Consider the following 19,829-nt stretch of genomic DNA (forward strand, 5'->3'; position numbering starts at 1 on the left):
AATTGTAGAAAAAAGAGGAAAATAGCAGATAGAAAGAGATAATAGATTTTAAACTTTTTAAAAATTAACTATCAAAATGCATATTATTATAAAAAGATCGTAAATCAATACAAAACTTACTAGTTTTTGATCAATGTTAGTAAATTACAAAAATCAATGTACAAAATGCATTTTTTGAATACATAAAATTATTGAAAGGAACTAGATTGTAAAAAAATTGCAATTATAAAGAAGATAATTTAGATTTCTTTTATTTTAAAAGGAAGACAGAAGAAAAGTTCATATATGTTAATCTTACTAAGAAATAATTATTTGTAAATGGATTACAAGGCAAAAAGCACTTCTTTACATATTTTGTTTATAATGATAAAATTAAAACCATTTATATTTTGAACAATAATACAGTCAAATTTATTATCAATTGCTTTCCTGGATACCATTTTTTTTAATAAATAATTCCTATTTAATGCAATATAAGAAATGTTGCTCATGTACACTGGAAAATATTACATCAAAATATAAATACTGTAATAACTAAATCAATGTTAATAAATGCCAAACATAATTGACTTGACATAAAATATCTCAAAATATATGAATGCAACACCTTTATTTCTGCAAGAAACAACTTCCATTGCTGAGATTGATCATGAAAGGTTACTTTAGGACAGACATGGTTTCAATACCAACAAAATGGAACTTTCTCAAAAAACTTTTATAAACCTTTTACAAATATCATTTAATGAGTAAAGCATATTTTTCCTGCTTACCAGTTTCAACAACACCATTTGCTTGCTGATACAAAAATGGTTCAGGATCCAAGCAGAAATCTGATCCAGCCTTTGAGCAAATACAAAAGAATATATTATCTTCTGCAACTCAACATTATGCAAGATAAATTAATTTTTCATGCTTTTTATTAATAAAATAAAGTAACTATTTCATCAATTATCACAAAACCTTAACAAAATGCATTCATAAACTTCAGTATTTTTAAACAAAATATGAAATACATTAACAAAGGGAGTCTCAGAATTATTCTCAGCAGGTATATCGTTGTTGCAGGAACACAGAAAATACAGGTGAAAATAAATTAATTTGTATGATTTCTCATTACTTCTGATTTTTCATATAAATTAAAATGGCTAGGTATGTAAGAATGAATTGCTAATGCACCATTTTGAATAATTAATGCATAAGTAATATAACTTCATTTAAATGCATAACAAGGTCTCAAAAATAACTAATAAACAAGTAATTAACTACTGAATAGTTTCTTATTGTTGATGTTAATTGAACAAGATAAAGAAAATTGTTTTTTTTTTTGTTTTTTTAATCTAGATAATACTAAACTATAATTAATGGTCTGGAATTTTATAGAGTTTTGAATGAAGCTTGGTATTATTTAATTAGCACAGGTCAAAATTCCTGTTATAGTCAAATACAAGATATAAATCTTCTCAAAAATAAGATTTAACAAATGCAACATGTGTAGTGCTAAACTTGAAAGGTTGAAGATTTTTGTCAAGACTCTATTTTAAAAATTATAATAAACAAAGGAAAAAATAAGAAAAACAGGGTGCATAAATAAAAATGTATCATATAAAAATAAGCACTTTTTAAGCATCGTCAGAGAAAAATAAGAAAAAGGATTAAATTTTATTTCATGATTGAAGAACTATGTGTTATGATAAAATGAACTAAGTTGGGTAGCAATAAGCAAGTAACCAATTTATAAAACATAAACATAAAATAACTAACTACAATATTTTTCACCAACATTGAAACTAAATTCGTTAAGATGTGTTTCTACAAATTTCATTAGAAAAATCTTAAAGGACTTTTATTCCAAATCTAAAATTATATTATTACACTATATTAAGTAATATTAAGAAAAAACATTATACTGCTACTGCATTATACTGTTATTCAGTATAATAAAGAAAAACCAAATATGCATTTTGGAAGCTTTTTAATATACTTACTTACCAAATTTATCTAATTTTTTGTATTTTTATCACATTTATATACATGTGCATGTACAGACATGATGGATTTGCTTCAAAAGTTTATACTGATGCTAAAACTGCATGCCAAATTTTACCAATATAGCTCTTTGCATTTTGACGTTATTTCCACTTGCAAGACAAACAAACGAAAAATAATATGTAAATGAATTTTATTCACATTTTATTAAAAATTGTGAAATTGGTGCAGAACTCTTTTTTCTTCAGAAAGAAACCAAATCAGATTTCATCCATATAACTCGCAGCATTTTTGAGCTACCATGTTCACAGACAGATACATACAATACCAAAACTTTGTTTTTCAGAGATCTGAATCACGGGAACAGGGCAAAATTTCAAGATCAAATTTTTTGATAAATGGAATATTTTTCTTTCTGAATATTTAGTATACAAGAAAGTAAAAAAGGAGTTTTATTGGCATTTTTGATACCTTGAACTAGAGTAACAAACGACTTACAAGTAACTTTAAAGCAACCTAATTCTTTTGCTTTACTTTTTTATTTTTGGAAATCTTAAAACTATTCAGCATATGTACTTTTGAAAATCCACAATAAGTTAAATATATATTTTCCCAACATGTTGTTGAAAAATTCTAAAAATTTGTTGTATGTGCATGTAAAAATTATTCACATTATTATTGGTGATTTACTAAGTGTTGTTAAAATGTGACTAACAAAAATTCTACAAGAACAGAAATAACCAATACAGAAAAGCATAAAATGTTGAACTGAAGTCATATTTAAAAACTAATACAAGTGGTTTTACATAAATATATAAAATTAACCTAAAAACTTTTCCCCCTCTATCTAAGCAAGTAAAAGGAGATGAAAGATCAAGTAAATAAAAGAAATAGGTTTTTCCCATACAATCAATATTTCCTTAATCTAAGAGAAAAAAGTTTTCCACAGACTTCTAGATTCACCAAGAAATGTAAAAAGACAGACTGCAAAGAAAATGCAATCATATAAAAGTAGATCTTAAGTGGTTTTATAATGGCATAAAAATTGTCCCCTTCCCCTTCATCAGAAAAAAAATAAGAACTTTAAAGTCCTTAATATAAGGACAATTAAAAATAAGCAGTTTCCAAGGACTTTTAATGATACTATACATCTTGCACATTATTTTTAACTATAGTTAGCTATTGCATTAAAAATGGATATTTTGTTTTACTCTCTTAATTCGTAAAGATTATAAACCTTTAAATGAAATGAAGCTAATTTATTCATTTCTCACAAAAAAAATACTAAAAAAAAAAAAAATCTAAAGTAATTATCAAAAGTTTTACAGAACAATTACTTGATGCACTTTTAATCTAAATACATAAAGTTATTTTGTAAAATGTTATTAGCTTCCAATTTTAAATCAAATAAAACAAGACACAATTTAAAAACAGATATTGATGATATAGGCATTTAACACATAAAAGTAAAAAGGCTGTATTAAGGATATATCTTAAAACATTTTTTATATAAACAACAAATAATAATTCATAAATCAAATATTGCTTCGAACTAAGAGTAATAAAGCAGACAGCAAAATTAATGTATTTGATAACTTATTGCACTCACCACACATATTCCAACATACATGGATACTAACACCCAACATATCACAACAGAAAGTAATCCAAATACTGAAAACCTACAGAAGAATAATACAATTAATATTTCATTAAATTAAAATGATCATAATTTTTAGACATACAGTCATATGTACCGATTTACAGAAATTTTTATCATTGCTGCATTGCAAATTAGACATTTATTCATAAAAATTTTGATACAATTACTAAAACAGTAGGAAATAATCTTGTAAAGAAAATCAATAATAAGAAAAAAATCAATAATAAGAAAATAATAAAGCAAAATCTAACTAGTTCTTTAAAATTAGCAACTAAAAGTTACTGAGAAAAACACATTCATTTAAAGCATTTCAAAATAATGTACTCCATAACTATTTAGAAATGCATTCATAAATTTTTAGGGATGTTTAACAATTTTTGAATTCTGGAATCACAAAATTCTACTTTCTCCCTGCTTGCAAATAAATTATACTATTACTGAATTGAAGCAATTTGAAATTCCCAAATGAATAATAATAATTGCATCAAATTGAATAATAAATATATTTCAAAATTCTGAATTGGCGCAGTATGGCCAGATATGGCTCTTGCGCCATAAAACTCCAACCAACCAACCAACCATCAAAATTCTGAAATAAACATATTAGAAATATATTTAAAGTGAATATTTTTACATCTTCAATAGAAAACTTCTAAGCCAAATTTGAGACAAAAAAAAAAAAAAAAAAAAAAAAATACTCACAAAATTAATAGACATCGTGAATGTTTAATAACTCCCCAAATAAGAGTGAGACACAAGAGAATCAGAAGGCAAAGAAGACCAATAGTAGAGGGCCACCTGTATACATAAAATATTTTTAGAATGGCAAATTAAAAAGACACTGAGGAGTTAACACTTTCATTTTTATTTCTTTTTAATTTTAACATATTTTTACATTGAACAGACCAAATTAAAAGAATAATCATATTTGAATAATTTACTTTCTATTCAGCCTATTCTAAGTGGTTAAAATTTTTAGTTGCAAACTTATTTTAAAAAGCTAAAAATTTCGATTATAATGTAAGTTCAAATTAAAATGTCCAACTACATTTAATAACATTCTAATACAAGAAAACAAGTTGCATGATTATTTCATAAAAATTAAATCCTGTACTAAAAGATAATAATTATATTTACTTCTGTCTTAACTTTTCAGTGATTTCTATTGGTCTAATGGTATTTTTTTCTATCTTAACTTTCTATCATAGGTTTCTGGTTACCTTAGGTTAAAATAATCATATTATTAAATAAACATTCTCTGAAGAAGCTGTCAAGGAAATTAGAACAAAACCATAAGAAAATTGCTACTTTCATTGAAATTACTGAATTATTTACAAAATTTTTATCAACATTTATTATAGTTTGAATTCCTACTTCGATGAATACTTCCTGACATTTGACCAAATCTACATGTTGGATACATTTTATCTTTTTCCTTAATTCATATTGAAATCTACATGTTGGATACATTTTATCTTTTTCCTTAATTCATATTGATCTCTTGGTTTTCATCTTTGATATTTTTTTTCAATACATAATACTTTCATATTAACATTTATTAAATAGTGCATATTTTATATTTGAAATAAAAATGTTTAAAAAATCATCACTTAGATATCAATAAAGTACAAAAGAGGTAAAAATAAAACTGTGTGCATAGAAATTGATCAAACTTTTACCACATCAACTTTTAGAAATTTGTTATTGGTAGTCATCAACTGTATTAATCCTGTTTAAAATGAAGAGAATTCATTATGAGCCAATTATAATTAATGGTACAACTTTTTAAATCAGAATCCTAATTTGTCATAGAATTGAGGGGAAAAAAGTTGCAAGTTAGTATTGGCAGTGAGATGCATATGCAAACAATAAAAATTATTGAAATAGCTGTTCTTAAATGGCCAATCTAAATAAATAAGAAAAATTAAAAGAATTATGATCTAAACAGAATACTTTTTAATAAGAATAAAGTTAATAATCACAAAAAGTAAATTTTACACGTTAATGAAATTACCATCACAAGTAATTCAATTTCAAAGTATATTAAAGATGACATTTTGAATCAAAAGAAATTTATTCCTTAAGCAACATAATAAGGTGGGATCAAAATTTTCTAAAAAAATTAATCATATTTTAATATTTTATACCAACAAATTGAAAGCACACAATATAAATAAAATGAGCACATAAATTTATAATTAACTACTCACCTGAAAAATTCTACTTCATCAATGATATCGGGAAGTGCTTGTAAATTTAAGTTGTCCACTTTATGATCAATGTCATTTATTTTGTTTGATCCTATAGAAACATTATCGTGCAAATAATCCAGGCAATTCTTGAGAAAAAATTTTGTTGTTTCATTAGAGATGGCTTCAAAAAGACCATCCAGCTTCTTTAAGTCTTGATTGACATCATCATTTAACAATGATTCAATTTTTATTGACTGTAAAAAAAAAAAAAAAAAAATCACATCAATACAAATTATATTTTTTATGGGCATACTGCAATTGCATTTTTCTACTCAAAATTATTTCATTCTAACTATTTTTTTTAATGCAAAATTTATTCACATAGTCTTAATGCTTAAATAATTTTGCATTTTCTTCCCCTAACCCCCTTAACTATTAATCTGTAATGTTTCATTTCTATATGGCATCTTTGCTTGAGTTTCAATCAAAAAGGTATTTCAAACATTCAACAAATCCATAAAAAATAAAAGAATCCAGATTTATTAGAATCTTTTCATTTATAATTTTCTTTTCAAAAGATATTTGAAAGCAACTGAGTTTCTGAAAGTTGACAAAAGAGCATAAGAATTAACTGGATGGGCAAAGCAATTTTTCTGTTCAAAGAAGTTTATGAAAATTCTTTAAATATTTGCCATTATTTATTTATATGTACTAGCCACAATAGAAAAATGGAATAACATAGTAAACTTCTATCAAAAAATTAGCACATACCTGATTTTTAACAGAGCTTACAACATCAGAAATTTTTCTTGTAGATGTTTCAATGTCCCCAATACCTCTGTGAGCAGTTTCATTGCCATATAGACCAACAGCAAGGGCACCACTAAAAATAATTATATTTATACACATAACACAAAACAATTTATAACAAGCTTCATCATTTATTTTTTGTTTTTAAAATAGTAACTGATACAAACATGTATTATAGATATATATGAAGTATTGTAAAATCATTCTGAATGAATGACAATTTTTTATGATTAAAAATGCATACTAAATAGTTGTATAAAGATTATAATTTAGTTTACAAGTCCTGTAGCTTTATATCTTATTTATTGAAGCAGCTTTGTCCGATTTGTTAAAAATTCCAGCATATTATATTTAGACCATCAAATGTAGCAGCCATCTTTTGATTTGTATCTGCATACTTTAAGTAATGTTTTTATCATTAACTTTATGCATTTTTTTGACAATTATTGCATCACAGGGGACTATTATGTTATGAAAGAACCAATATGTTTAAAAGCAGCATTTTAAAGAAAAGCTGAAGAAGATTAAAATCAAAATGTCTTCTTAATTTTAATGCTTTTGTATGTTCTGGAAAACTTTATTTATATCCACAGACACAAAATACAATATCAAGTTCCATATTTTTATTGCTCATTACACAGCAGACACATTTTGTAGACAAGCTTAGGAAAGTTTTACATTCTTTGAAAATTTTAAATAATAATCTTTTACCACTTGTGAATCTTTGAATAAATAAAACATATTTGATAAAAAGAGGTTCATCAGTAGATACTATTTTGTATATCTAAAGACTTATAAGTGGTTTTGACCTTCTTTATACCAATCCAAAACTGAGTGCATAAATCCATTTAGTATGTTCACAAAAACTTGTCGAACACTTTGTCAAACATTAAATTAGACACATTAAGATCAGTCAGACATTTGAATAAAATGTCTTTAATATATGAAGCAAGGCTACATGTAATTAAGTAAGAGTAATTTAATGGTTCAAAGAGAACTTTTAGCAATCTTTCTGTAGGGGAACATTTCTCAAAATAAGTTAAAAATCTTTTTACAAGAGTTATATGAATAATAACTCTTCACACATTTCACTTCTGCACATAAGCATTGTGAAGATAAAATTAATAGTATACTCATATTATCTCCAATTGCCAGGCTAGCTGAAACTTCCATGGTGTAGTTGCGTTGGTAATCCTCCTACTTGTGCAACTCCTTCAATCAAACTCCACAGTGAGAAAAGATTGATCAATGACAATGTTCTCAAATCAACAAAATGATTTTCCTCTTCTGTCTACCCTCCCAAATTAATGTATTTTTCAAGGACCTTTTACAGACCCAAGTAAAAGTAAAGTACTTTTCTGAGACTCAAAGTTCAGAAAAATAAAATTACACAAATTTTTAAAAACTGTGAAAATTATGTAATAACTATAATCATAAAAGACAATTAATACAAATTGGAGATACAGTAATTGTCCGTTGGGCAATAGCTATGAATCGCACACTAATACTAAATTAGCGATTCTGTTTTTGCATTATTTTAAACTAGCCACCTTTGGCGACCAGCCGGTTCGCCAATCTAAATGCTCATTAAAATTTTAATAATTAAATATTTTATGTAACTCCTATTTTAATAGTTTCTTCATCAAAATATTTTAAAGCTTCAAATTTTGATAGTCATATAATTTACTCATAATATTAAAAAGGCCTTCAGCCATAACATAATATGCATCTCTTTCATCTTCTGTTACTTCCCATAGAATTTATGCTTTAAATTAAAGTGGAAATGGTTAAATTGCAATTAATATTAGAACATTTTTTACTGAGATGAAGCATTTTTTTAATATGATTACTGAAAACAGAATCGTTGAGTATTTAAACCTTATGGGCACTAAAGAATATCTTTCTTAATTTATGTAATATCTCAAGAAGTTTTCTAGAAAATTTCCTCAGATTCCTCATGAACAGATCAATGAATTAACAATGTTTAGTTTAAAATGCAAGAAACTCTAAGTAAATAAACAGAGTCGTTTAAAATAATCGGTCGGAAACACGTTAAGCCTTCAAAACCAAGTCCGCATCCGTTGAAAATAGAGTTGTCAACAATCAGAACAGAATGCGCATGCGCGAAATTTCAACGGCAATTCTGGTAACGCAAATGCAGATTAGAAATTTTAAATTTCTTTTATTCTGTTTTATTTTAATCCAAAAGTACTTCAGAATGAATCTGAAAGACCGATTAATTAACAATGTTTAATTTTAATTGCGTCAAACACTAAGGAAATAAACAGAATCGTTTTAAAACAGATCGTAAACAGAATCAGATTAATCGTTTGAAATAATCGACTGAAAATATATTAAGACTATCCTCGTTAGCGTGGGGGAAAAAACCGAAGCCTTACTTATTTGGCGGTGGGGAAATGAAAAGATTTTTTGGCGGGAAAGTTAGTTTTAATTAATAATTCATTTTTATTTAAAAAATTTTAAAAAAGGGACCCCAGGTGCACATTCCCGACTTCCAAGGCATGCATGTGCCAAATTTCGTAGCTGTAGGTCGAACAATCTGACCTGTACAGCGCCAACACACACACACACTGAGCTTTATATAAGTATAAATATTTTGAAGTTGTTTGATTACCTTTGAGGTCACTGCAGATCTTTAAAACTAATTAAACTTTTTTAAAAAATTAGAATTATCAAAATACTGAACTTCATGTAAATTTTAAGGGATTTAAACTGCTGGAATATATTTTCTAAATAGAGATTCCCCCCCCCCTTATGTAATAGTACCCAGTGCAAGTTTTTTTATACTAAAGTATTGAATAAAATAAGGCAGCAAAACTTAAAAAAAATTACAAAGAAACATTAAAATTTCATACTTTCTTTCTTTCTTTTTTTTTTAATATTTAGATTTTTTTTATATGGTCAAAAGATATTAGAGCTGATTATTATAATATTTTATTAAACTATATATGAATCATAAGTTTCCTATGCTTTAGGAATTCAGAAATATAAATTATGAATGACACTTGTAATGCCATATTGCATGGTGATGATCACATAAGAAATTATTGATTTAAATCTAACATGAAAGCTAAAAAGCGCTAACTATAAGGTTTATTTTACTATTTAAATCCAAGGAAAAAGAGCTGCATTTGATCTACAAATTGCAGTTTTAGCATCGTCATTTTGTATATCTTTTGGCTACTTATGCACAATTTCTTTTTTAAATTTTTTGGTCTGAATTCAATTTTTTTTAAAAAAAAAAGCATTTACCAGCAGAGTATAGCAAAGAAGCCCAATGTCCATTTTAGTGGTGTAATTTTCCTCTTCCTCTTGAAGCTTGAATCACAACACCGGCATAGGAAGAATATTAGGAAGGCCAACAGAGTTAGAATTAGATAAAAACCAGGAATGGCTATGATAATCCCTAAAGCCTAAGAAATAGAACATTGAGTTTTCATATGCAATATAAATTTAACATTTATTCAACTAAGAGACTAACAAAAATTAAAAATATGGGGGAAAAAATGAGAAAATTCATTATTGACTTTTTTTTTTTTTTGACAGGAATGGAACATAAATCTACTTAAGTGATCTTTAAGATACATTAAGTAAGGGAGAAGTGGAATATGGGGATATTAATGAGACATTTAAAAACTGATTTAATCTAACACAGAAGTACAGAAATTAAATTATGAATTCTGACAGTTAAAACTTATCCTGTCTTGAAGAATTCACATTAAATTCTTCACAAGAATATTAATTTAAAACATTAAATGCAATAAAGAAATAATAATATGCAATACTCTTAAATGAAATGGATCTCAATTTTAAAACAGGCTCAAAAAAGTTCAGCAGCAATTTTTACTACTCAAGATAAAGTATTAAAATTTTAACTTCATTAGATTTTTTATGCTGACTGCTAAATTCATAATACCAATAATTTTGTTTAAATGATTTTATTAAAAATACTGCAAAAATTACAAAACAAAACTAAATATACTACAAACTAAATGAACTATTTAATAAATTTCACTTATTAATAAATGCCAGCAAATTATTGTTACAACACTTCATAGATTATGAAAAAAAAAATGATTTTAAAAATTAATCATTTTTTTCTACACCCACTTTCTAAATTAAGATCCAACTGTTTTTTTTTTTTTTTTTTTTTGTCTAATTTCTTTATCTAATGTAAACGTATATACATTTTCAATAAGAATAAAAATTTAGAAAAATAATTTAACATTAAAAAAATTTACAACAGCATGTTTATACAAAACATACTTCAAAAAGAAAAGTAAATAATTTCAAATGAATAAAAATGAATGAAAATTTATAATAAATTAAGAAGAGTTTTACCTCCAAATATGCACTATTATTTGGATCAAATGTAGCATTCACTGATGAAAATGTTATATCAACATGAGGAAACACATGAAACCATTCAGCAATGTGTGAAATGTGATATGTTTCACGGTTTATAGCAGATTGAGTCATATTTAGCTAAAACAATAAATAAAACACATTAGTATTTCATAAATAAAAGCCCACAAAAATAATTATTCTCTCACATTTAAAGAAAAATACCAAGCATACACATAATTTATTAAGATCATAAAATTTATTTTATAATAAATTAGATAATTTGGTTTTTCTAATTACTGAACAAATGAACAATTTCAATAAACTCAGATAATCTGCATTTAAAAAAATAAACATAAAATGTTACTGATATGCAAGTTCCTTAAATGATTTTGAAATGAAAAATTGATATTTCATACACATGAATTACTGCTTGATCAAGCTTCCACATAACAGTAAATAATAAGAAATGTAAAGGAATCATGAAAAAGATTTCAAAAATTATTTATTGTATAATAATACTTAAAAATTACACAGTAAGCGAGACCAATGAAAAGCATGCAAGTTGAGGTTGTGGTGAATTGCATATAAGCCAGTAACAGCGCTTCTGCTCGAACAGCTGTTTTGGCAAAATCGGTTAGTTACTGGACTACTAACCCAAAAAGGTCCCAGGTTCTATCCTCGAGCATCTCTTGAGGATAGAACCGAGATCTATACATATGAGAATTTAAATTAAAGAGAGGTAAAAAAACTAATTATATGAACAATTTAATCAGTATCTGGCTTTGTTTCCAGCTCATTTTTGGAAGGGGGAAAAAATTAAATTTTCTTTTATTTTCAATAATCTTTTTCTTCCCGATATTAAAAAATATTCAAAGCAGAAATGGAAAATAAGAATTATTTAATGTTTGCATTACTCAGAGATTATTATATACAGATCTTAATTGAATAGCTGATAAGTAAGGCTCCAGTAAAATTCGTAAATATAAAGCATTTAATTACAGACAATCCTTACTATATCCATACAAAATTTTAAATATTTACTACTTAAACTACTAAATTACTAGTAAAATGTACTAATTCTAATCAACCTTTGCATTACTTGCAAAAAATCTAAACATTTTTGCAAAGAAGCAAACTGCAATTTATAATAACGCAGTAAGATTATTACAGAATTCTTACTTCAATAAGCAAATTTTAATTACCAACTACATACAGATCATTTTAGACGAATCAAGGTATGAAGCATTAAAAGAAAACTATCAACTTTTGAACTGTTATAGTTTAAAGTACATTATGGTACAACAAAAATAGAAATAAAATTTGAGGGGTGGGGAGGAGGCATAGGTTATAAATAAATTTGAAAAAATTAAAATCAATCAACAAATTAATTACCTAAAATTACAAAATTCTTTAAAAGTCAAAGCGATTTATATTAGATGATTGTTAAAATCAATTAAACCAAAATGTTTCCCTTTTTAGTGATACTCTGAATGAATAGAACTTCTTAATGTATTACATTTTTTTTTGAAGTTTTATATTTTCATAACATATACAGTAATTGGTTATTATTTTTAGCCAGACTTTGCCTAACATTTATTTTATTTTCCATAAGTAAACCAACAAGTATTAACACCACCATATTGTTTTATGATAACTTTAAATAATGTATCTTTTAACATAATTCATTTCTTGAAAAAAATTTAATGCAATATATAAGCCTGAAGTTTAAATTTTATTCCTAATTAAGGTTAAAATCAATAAATCTGAATAATTAAAAATATTAATTTAGGTATTGGTTTACAAAATGATAAGAAATTTCAATATAGTATAAAATGGTGTTTAAAAAGTTAAATTTAAAGCTTGTTTCATCTTGAATTAATTTGAAATAATAAAAGTATATAAACCTGCCATAGAAAATCAATTTTAGAGAATATATCATATTGCAACAAACTTCCATAAAAAAGCAATTAAGAGCACTTCAAACTTCATCACAAAAATTCTATATTAAAAGGTATTTGTCTATTATCCATATGCCAGCAATTAATTGCCAAAATAATGATATATTTCACTATTTATGGCAAATAACTGCATGAAATCAAATCAAAATATAAATTGCCTAAAACTGCACCCTAATGGATTCTTTTGGAACCGAAATTTGACTTATCAATGGTTGTATCAATTAAGGTTACTGCTAGGAAAACATCTTTGAAATATTTTGAATACTACCAAACATCTCATAGAAATTGGATTGGAAATATCTCATGGAAAATCAATGAAGAAAATAAAAACTGCAAAGCCCATTAAACCATTGAGGTGCAGAATAAAATCTGTTAATCTTTCAAAGCTTTTTCATGTAATTAAAATCTTATTTTGAAATACCCAAAACAGAAAAATCTTCAGAAGTAATTAAAAGAATCTATAGCTGGAGAAATACTAGGTTAAGATACTTAGACAGAAATGTAAAGAATGAAATATCTCCCTAATGTGGGAGATATTTCACCAACATTGAAACTCCATTACAGAGATTTATCAAAATCTTCTCCACATGCAATCACATTGTTTAAGATGGTAATATACTCTTTAGAAAATGAATTTCTAGCTATTAATAAATACTTTTAAATAAACACATTCTTAATTAATCTGATTAATAAATCCAAATTACCTTAATGACTAAGCAGAAAGAAATATTAAGAAATCAATTTAAGTTTTTACTTAGCATCCACAAAATAAAGTTCATTCAATATTAAAGCATATTAGCTGAAAAATGGAAGGAAGCTTATTTCCAAAGATGCTCTCTTCTGAAATTTGAATGATCACCTGTCAGTCAATGAAAATATCATTTCCAACAGAGAGAAATTCTGATTGTTGCAATATGCCCCATGCAGAAAAGTATCTGCCAAAAGTATTCCCCAAAGATCTTTTAAAACTAATTATAACAGTCAGTTCATAGCAAGACTTTATTCCAAGTATATTTATTTATAGATGTATTAAACATTCCTTAAATATTGGAATAAATTGGAATCTTCAATATATATATATATATATTAAATCATTACTAATAGAAAAAAATTAGTTAACAACTAGAAAAGGCAAAAAATATACAAATAAAGATATTTTATGCACTTTATTATGCAATCATCTTGCTTATTTAATGCACCAAATAAATATGGCTTCCATGATTATTTTGAACAATTATCATTAACAGTTTTAAAAAAGCAGCCATACATTTAAAATAATTGACAAACCAAATAAGTTATCCAGCCCTAATCACTAATCAGATTTTTCAATTTTTTATTTCATTCATAAACTCAGGACTCCTAGATATGTTGTTACCAAAGGTCATCAATTTCTCACCATTCTCCACTTTTAATAAAAATCTTTAAACCAACTCTTTACTATACATTCTCTGGGGAAGGGGGGGGGGACTTTGATAGAATCCCCTAGCTATAATCACAACACTGATTTTGATAATTTTTATTTCATTACTTTTTTTTAAATTAACAGTTTTCATCCTCAAGGATTGAACTGAATTTGCTAGTTAATGTTGCCACTTTGAATGCATAGCTAACCAATCAATATGTATTAAATTTATAGTGCCTAAGTTAAAATATTTTATGTGATAAGATGCTGTTAGCTAAAATCATTTAACCTCATTAAATTAATGCAATTAATATAACTGACAAACAACTCTCTAACTCCAAAGATAGTCACTTTTTAATAACACAGCTGCAAAATTATACAACAGCTTTTTTTTATTGAAATTCCTCCATTATGTCCCAACAAAGTTGATATTTATTTCTATATGCTATAAATTCTTTTCTAATAAAAAAAATTCAAATATTAATATTGCATTATATATAAAAAAAAAGAAATTAGTATAGCCAATTTTAAATTCACAGCTAATAGCTCAATATTGAACCATAATAAATGGAACAGAAATATCTCAATTTAATTTTGGCATTAATCCTTTATGATGTTTAAGCATAGTTCATACATAAAATAAACATTTTTACATCCAATGGGCCAAAATTAGGTTACTTACAGATGCTAAAATTCAATATATAAATTAAGTAGAATTCCATAAACAACTCCAAAATTCCGTCGATCATTAGTTAAATCAATATGACAACCTCTTTTGAAATTAGAAAATGTCATCTACTAGATAGCAAATGTCATCAAGCAGATAGCAAAACAAGAGTTCATTACTTAAAAATTATTTTACTATGGATAATCTAGACTAAAACAGAACTTTATTAAATAAAAATAAATAAATATTAATCACATTTGCAAATACATAATGAAAAATTCATCTACGCAAAAGCTGCTAGATATTTTAATATAGTTAAAAGAAAGTTCCAAATTTTAAAATATTTAAACATATAAAATAATAATAATTAAACAATGATTACAATAAATACATAAGTGATTGCCGAAACAGCTGGTTCAATTTGTTTAACTAAAATATTTATTAACTTTCCAATGCATATATTGCAAGACTATACTTTTAAAATAATAGAATATTTAATAAATAATTCATATGCAAAAATAAAAATTTACATTTGAATGTAAAAAAATTTAAATTGAATTAAAAGAAAATTTAATGCTAAAATATTTAAAATTTGTATTTACAAATTATTATCATCATGTCATATCAATGCTCATTACATAATCTTACAGACAGTATAGTTTAAATCATAAAATTTAACAATGCAATAAAATAATTATTTCTGATCCTAAGCAAAGTTAATTTTATTCTAACTCTCAAAAAGAAAATTTTCAAATGGTACCTAAATCATGGTATATAGAGAGAGAAGGATGCTTGGCATTATTTTTTTTATCCCTTTTCGCTTGTAATATTGTATGGCTTCTTTAAGCAGCCACTCTCCTTCCTCAATGATTACTTTTATTAGGCAAGAAATTTATGACCTAGAGATATAATATTAAAATAACATCCCATGAATGACCACTTGAACTTTTAAGAAGCAGGAGTAATAATAATTTGATAAAATTTGTCATAATTTGAAGACATTTATTCCTTTCATCTTTTCTTGGGCTCTTTATTAAGAGAAAGAAATGATAACAATAGAAGAAAAAATACTAGTCTAAATCAAATCAAAACAAAAATCAGTTACACTTTCATAACATGAATAGAAAAGAGAGTTTTACTCTATCAGAATAGGAGATCCAATTCATAACGTGATTAAACATCTCTAAATCACATTCACAATTTTTTGTTTTTAGTGTGGGTGTCCAGATTTTTTTTTTTTTTTTTTTGTGCTGTTGTTTTCCTTAAGCTGGATTAGCAAATACATTTTTTTATCACCATGGTGACAGAAAATTACGAAGAAAATTAAAATTTTCAATTATAGGAGAATGCAAATAAAATCCTTATTTCAACATATTCTGAGAAAAACTTATGATATTATTGCTTATTCCTCAACAATTACCAAAATATCAACCAGATATTTGACTATTAATTAATATATAAAATAACATTAATTCAATAAAGCAGAAGGAAAGAAACAAATGTTAATTGCATTGTTTTCACAAAAATTTAATAATTGTCACTAAATATTTTTCTTCTTTTGATAAAATTTATTTGTGCCAGAATAATTAGTTTTAATATGAATTTAGACTTATAGAACTGAAAATAGTTCCAAGTCACCTCTCTGAACAAATGGTGCACTGCTTTAAAAAGTTTCATTGTAGTTAATTATATAGAGCAAATATAACAAGTGCATCTCATGAGTTCTAAAATTCTGATCATTAAAACATTTTTTTTTTATTATTAAATCAAATTGCTATTTACAGAGATTTGGTTCCCTTTGTTGTTTCAGACTTGTGAATGAAACATGTCAAAAATTAGTAATTAAACGAAAATAGACATGAATGAATATTTTGGCAAGATATACTTAAACATTACGATTATTTCATGTAGGTTATAATAACTATATATATCATAATAAAATTCTTAATGCACAAAATTTATATTGAACTTTTAATATGTATTAAAACTGCAATCCTGGATTAAAAAGATACTGAAAAATTATCAAAAAATATATAGCTTAGTTCAATTCATAGCAATTTTTAAAATTGCATTAAAATAATTAATGTATTATAAAAATCCAGCTATTTCAATTAACTACTCGTGAAACTGCGACATTTCTAAGATTTTCGGAAATCTACATTAAAATAACAATCGGAAATTTTTAAAAGTATATCGGAAACAGTATTTTGTCTGTCTAATGCTAATAAACATTTTGGAATGGAAGACATCATAAAATAATAATAGAAACATATATAATAAAAAAACACTAAAAAAGGGCAGAGGCATTTAAATGACACTACAGTTGAAATTCAAATTTCAATTAATAAGGAAGCTTACTTAAGAAGGTAACAATCAGATTTTTACTGGTTTATACGCACTGTAAGCCTATTTGGTTCATTTAAATCATCTCATAATACACTTCATCGAATACATCAAAGGTAAAAATCTCAATACAAGATTGAAAAGTTAATACACTTTTAAGTATTTCAGAAACATATTATTTGTTTTGCAAAAATGACTCTTCTAATCAGGAAATTTTCACCCAACATACAGGAAAGAAACCAAACCAACTATATCGGCATCACGAGTTGAGTTTGCGTATCAGTCCATCTTGCAGTTTTTCTTTATTATTATTATTACTGTTGTTATTCCACTGTTCACAGGGATTTTAAATTTGAATTCTTGTCTAACAACAAAAGTTGAGTAGCGAATAATTTCCAGACAATCTTGTAAATGTTTAACAATTTAATCAATAAAAAAATTCTTGTAAATAAATTATCACAAATATAGAGATGAATTAAGTAGAATGAATGTGGCAATACTCATTTTAATAGAAGTTGTGAAAGAAAAGCCAGGATAGATAGGAAGCAGACGAGCAGCGTGATAAAAATTCGCGGTATTGTGTTTAATATTTTACGTACCAAATTTTTAGATAATGTCACGTTACGATGAAAAGTCTATTGTAAAAAAGATCTGCGTTGTGATATTAATCAGTATTTTTTGACAAAGAGTTAAACTTCATTTTCAAAAAGAAATTATCTCAATAAGTAATTCTTTGTCGCAAACGACTAATATAACAATTTACAGCATAATCCCAAACAGGTTTAGTTATCTTTCTCATGATTTTCAACATAAACATATATTATACTTTCACAATCATGCTTGTCCTGTTGACATTAAAAACATTACTTTAAATATAGATGTTCTCAAATTAATATGTGGGCAACAGATGTTTCTACGCATGAGTTGTTTTCAGAATTATAGTTTTATTTAATTTCTTTTTAATTTAAAATACTTTGAACTTACTGCTTTTATTTTTTATTTGTGTCAGAATTTAAAATTATATTAATCTGGCTTTTTTTCTTATAAATAAGTATGGTTCTTTTTCAACTCTTGTGATATTTTTTTAATATTTCTTGATTTTCAGAACAGTTTTTGGCTGTTTTAACCTTGCTGTTACTTCTCCCCTTTTTAATTGTATTAATCAACACTAATTCATCACAAGGAAATTATTGCTTTTGTAATTATTTTTCATCATAATGAATGCAATTGAGATTTTACGTTACATTACTTTTTTGTATGTTTATTGTCAATTGCTATTTTACATATCTTAGTTTCAAAATAATTTTTTTTCTATTCAAATTTTGTCAAGACATTTTTTTATGCTTGCTTTAGTAATTAAAATAAATTTATATTACGAATATAAAATTTATACATTACATATATAACTTATTTTTTAAAATACAGTTTACAGTTACTTTACTCAATTTGTCATCAAGCTTTCATGTGTGTGATCCTCATTTATAAATTATAATTAAATCTCACATGAGTACTAAAGTTCTATATGTAATTTAAATATGATTTTAAGAATACTGTTGTAAAAGAAGTTCATTATGCCATTTTTTGTTTATTAAATGCAATCAGTGAAGATACATAAAATTTTATATAAATTAAATCTTTTTTTTTTCAACACCATGCTTGTTTGTATAGTACCTTCCCCCTCCCCTTAATAGCAGTTCAAAATTTTATGCTTTGTAACAATTGAATTAATCACAGCTTTACTTCATATCTGGTAGTTAATTACTTGTGAATAAAGACAAATTAAATTATGTTATATTATATAACTGTACATTGAATTTTTTTTCTTTCATTTTGATATTAACCTCTTAGCTGCTATTGGATATAGGTTGTCCTAGTGTCACGCACAGTTTCTACAATTCATTTATCTTCGCTTTTAATGTAAAGATTTCAATTAATATTTTGAAGGTTATATATGAATCTTTTTTTTTAATCAGTGAAGAGTTTGTAATATTCCAATAATTTGTAGCTATAAATGTAGTCCTATATTAGTAAAGATTCCCCGTATTAATAAATAATAAAATGTGCTATATGAAAATAAAAATTATAAGTATGAAAGTGTTCTCATAATCAAATTAAATTTTTCAAACAAATAATTAAGATTTATAATTTTTTTCTTGTAATAAAGAGTTTTATGTTGATAAACCAATATTTTTGACATAAAGCCCTATAATATTTTTCTCTAACATGATAAGTGACATTAGGATTATAATTCTGTTTAAAAAATAAACTTACTAGTTTCATCATGTTAAGTAATAATAAAATTCATCTGAAATTTCTTAAAAGTTGTGTACTAAGAATGTAATAGTGATAAATATTAAACTGAACTTATTTTAGCATATGAATTTGTTAATCTTTTAGTTTATCTAACAATTTCATATTTGTAAAAATACTTTATATGCAA

The 19,829-nt window shown here is 25.4% G+C and overlaps 2 protein-coding genes across 9 annotated transcripts in view; one reads left to right on the top strand and one right to left on the bottom strand.

Moving 5' to 3' along the window:
- The window catches only part of LOC129962024 (protein tweety-like), a 35,695-nt gene extending 18,036 nt beyond the window's left edge, over positions 1–17,659 (bottom strand). For all 6 annotated transcript variants that reach the window (XM_056075699.1, XM_056075698.1, XM_056075697.1 and 3 more), the window contains exons 1-8: positions 17,405–17,659; positions 11,014–11,157; positions 9,925–10,085; positions 6,613–6,724; positions 5,860–6,095; positions 4,352–4,447; positions 3,596–3,668; positions 771–840 (exon numbers count right to left, since the gene is read on the bottom strand). In XM_056075699.1, coding sequence (XP_055931674.1) covers positions 771–840; positions 3,596–3,668; positions 4,352–4,447; positions 5,860–6,095; positions 6,613–6,724; positions 9,925–10,085; positions 11,014–11,151 — 886 coding nt within the window. In that variant the 5' untranslated portion in view covers positions 11,152–11,157; positions 17,405–17,659. The remainder of the gene's footprint in view (positions 1–770; positions 841–3,595; positions 3,669–4,351; positions 4,448–5,859; positions 6,096–6,612; positions 6,725–9,924; positions 10,086–11,013; positions 11,158–17,404) is intronic.
- Positions 17,660–17,880: 221 nt separating this feature from the next.
- LOC129989890 (electroneutral sodium bicarbonate exchanger 1-like) overlaps positions 17,881–19,829 on the top strand; it is a 68,908-nt gene continuing 66,959 nt past the window's right edge. For 2 of the 3 annotated variants that reach the window (XM_056098106.1, XM_056098109.1), the window contains exon 1: positions 17,881–17,963. The gene's annotated coding sequence lies outside the window, so the exon portion shown is untranslated. Of the gene's footprint in view, positions 18,170–19,829 lie in introns of all 3 variants that reach the window. The other variant, XM_056098107.1, reaches the window with a different exon arrangement.

The sequence above is a fragment of the Argiope bruennichi genome, chromosome 2, assembly GCF_947563725.1.
Source record: "Argiope bruennichi chromosome 2, qqArgBrue1.1, whole genome shotgun sequence".
NCBI lineage: Eukaryota > Metazoa > Arthropoda > Arachnida > Araneae > Araneidae > Argiope > Argiope bruennichi.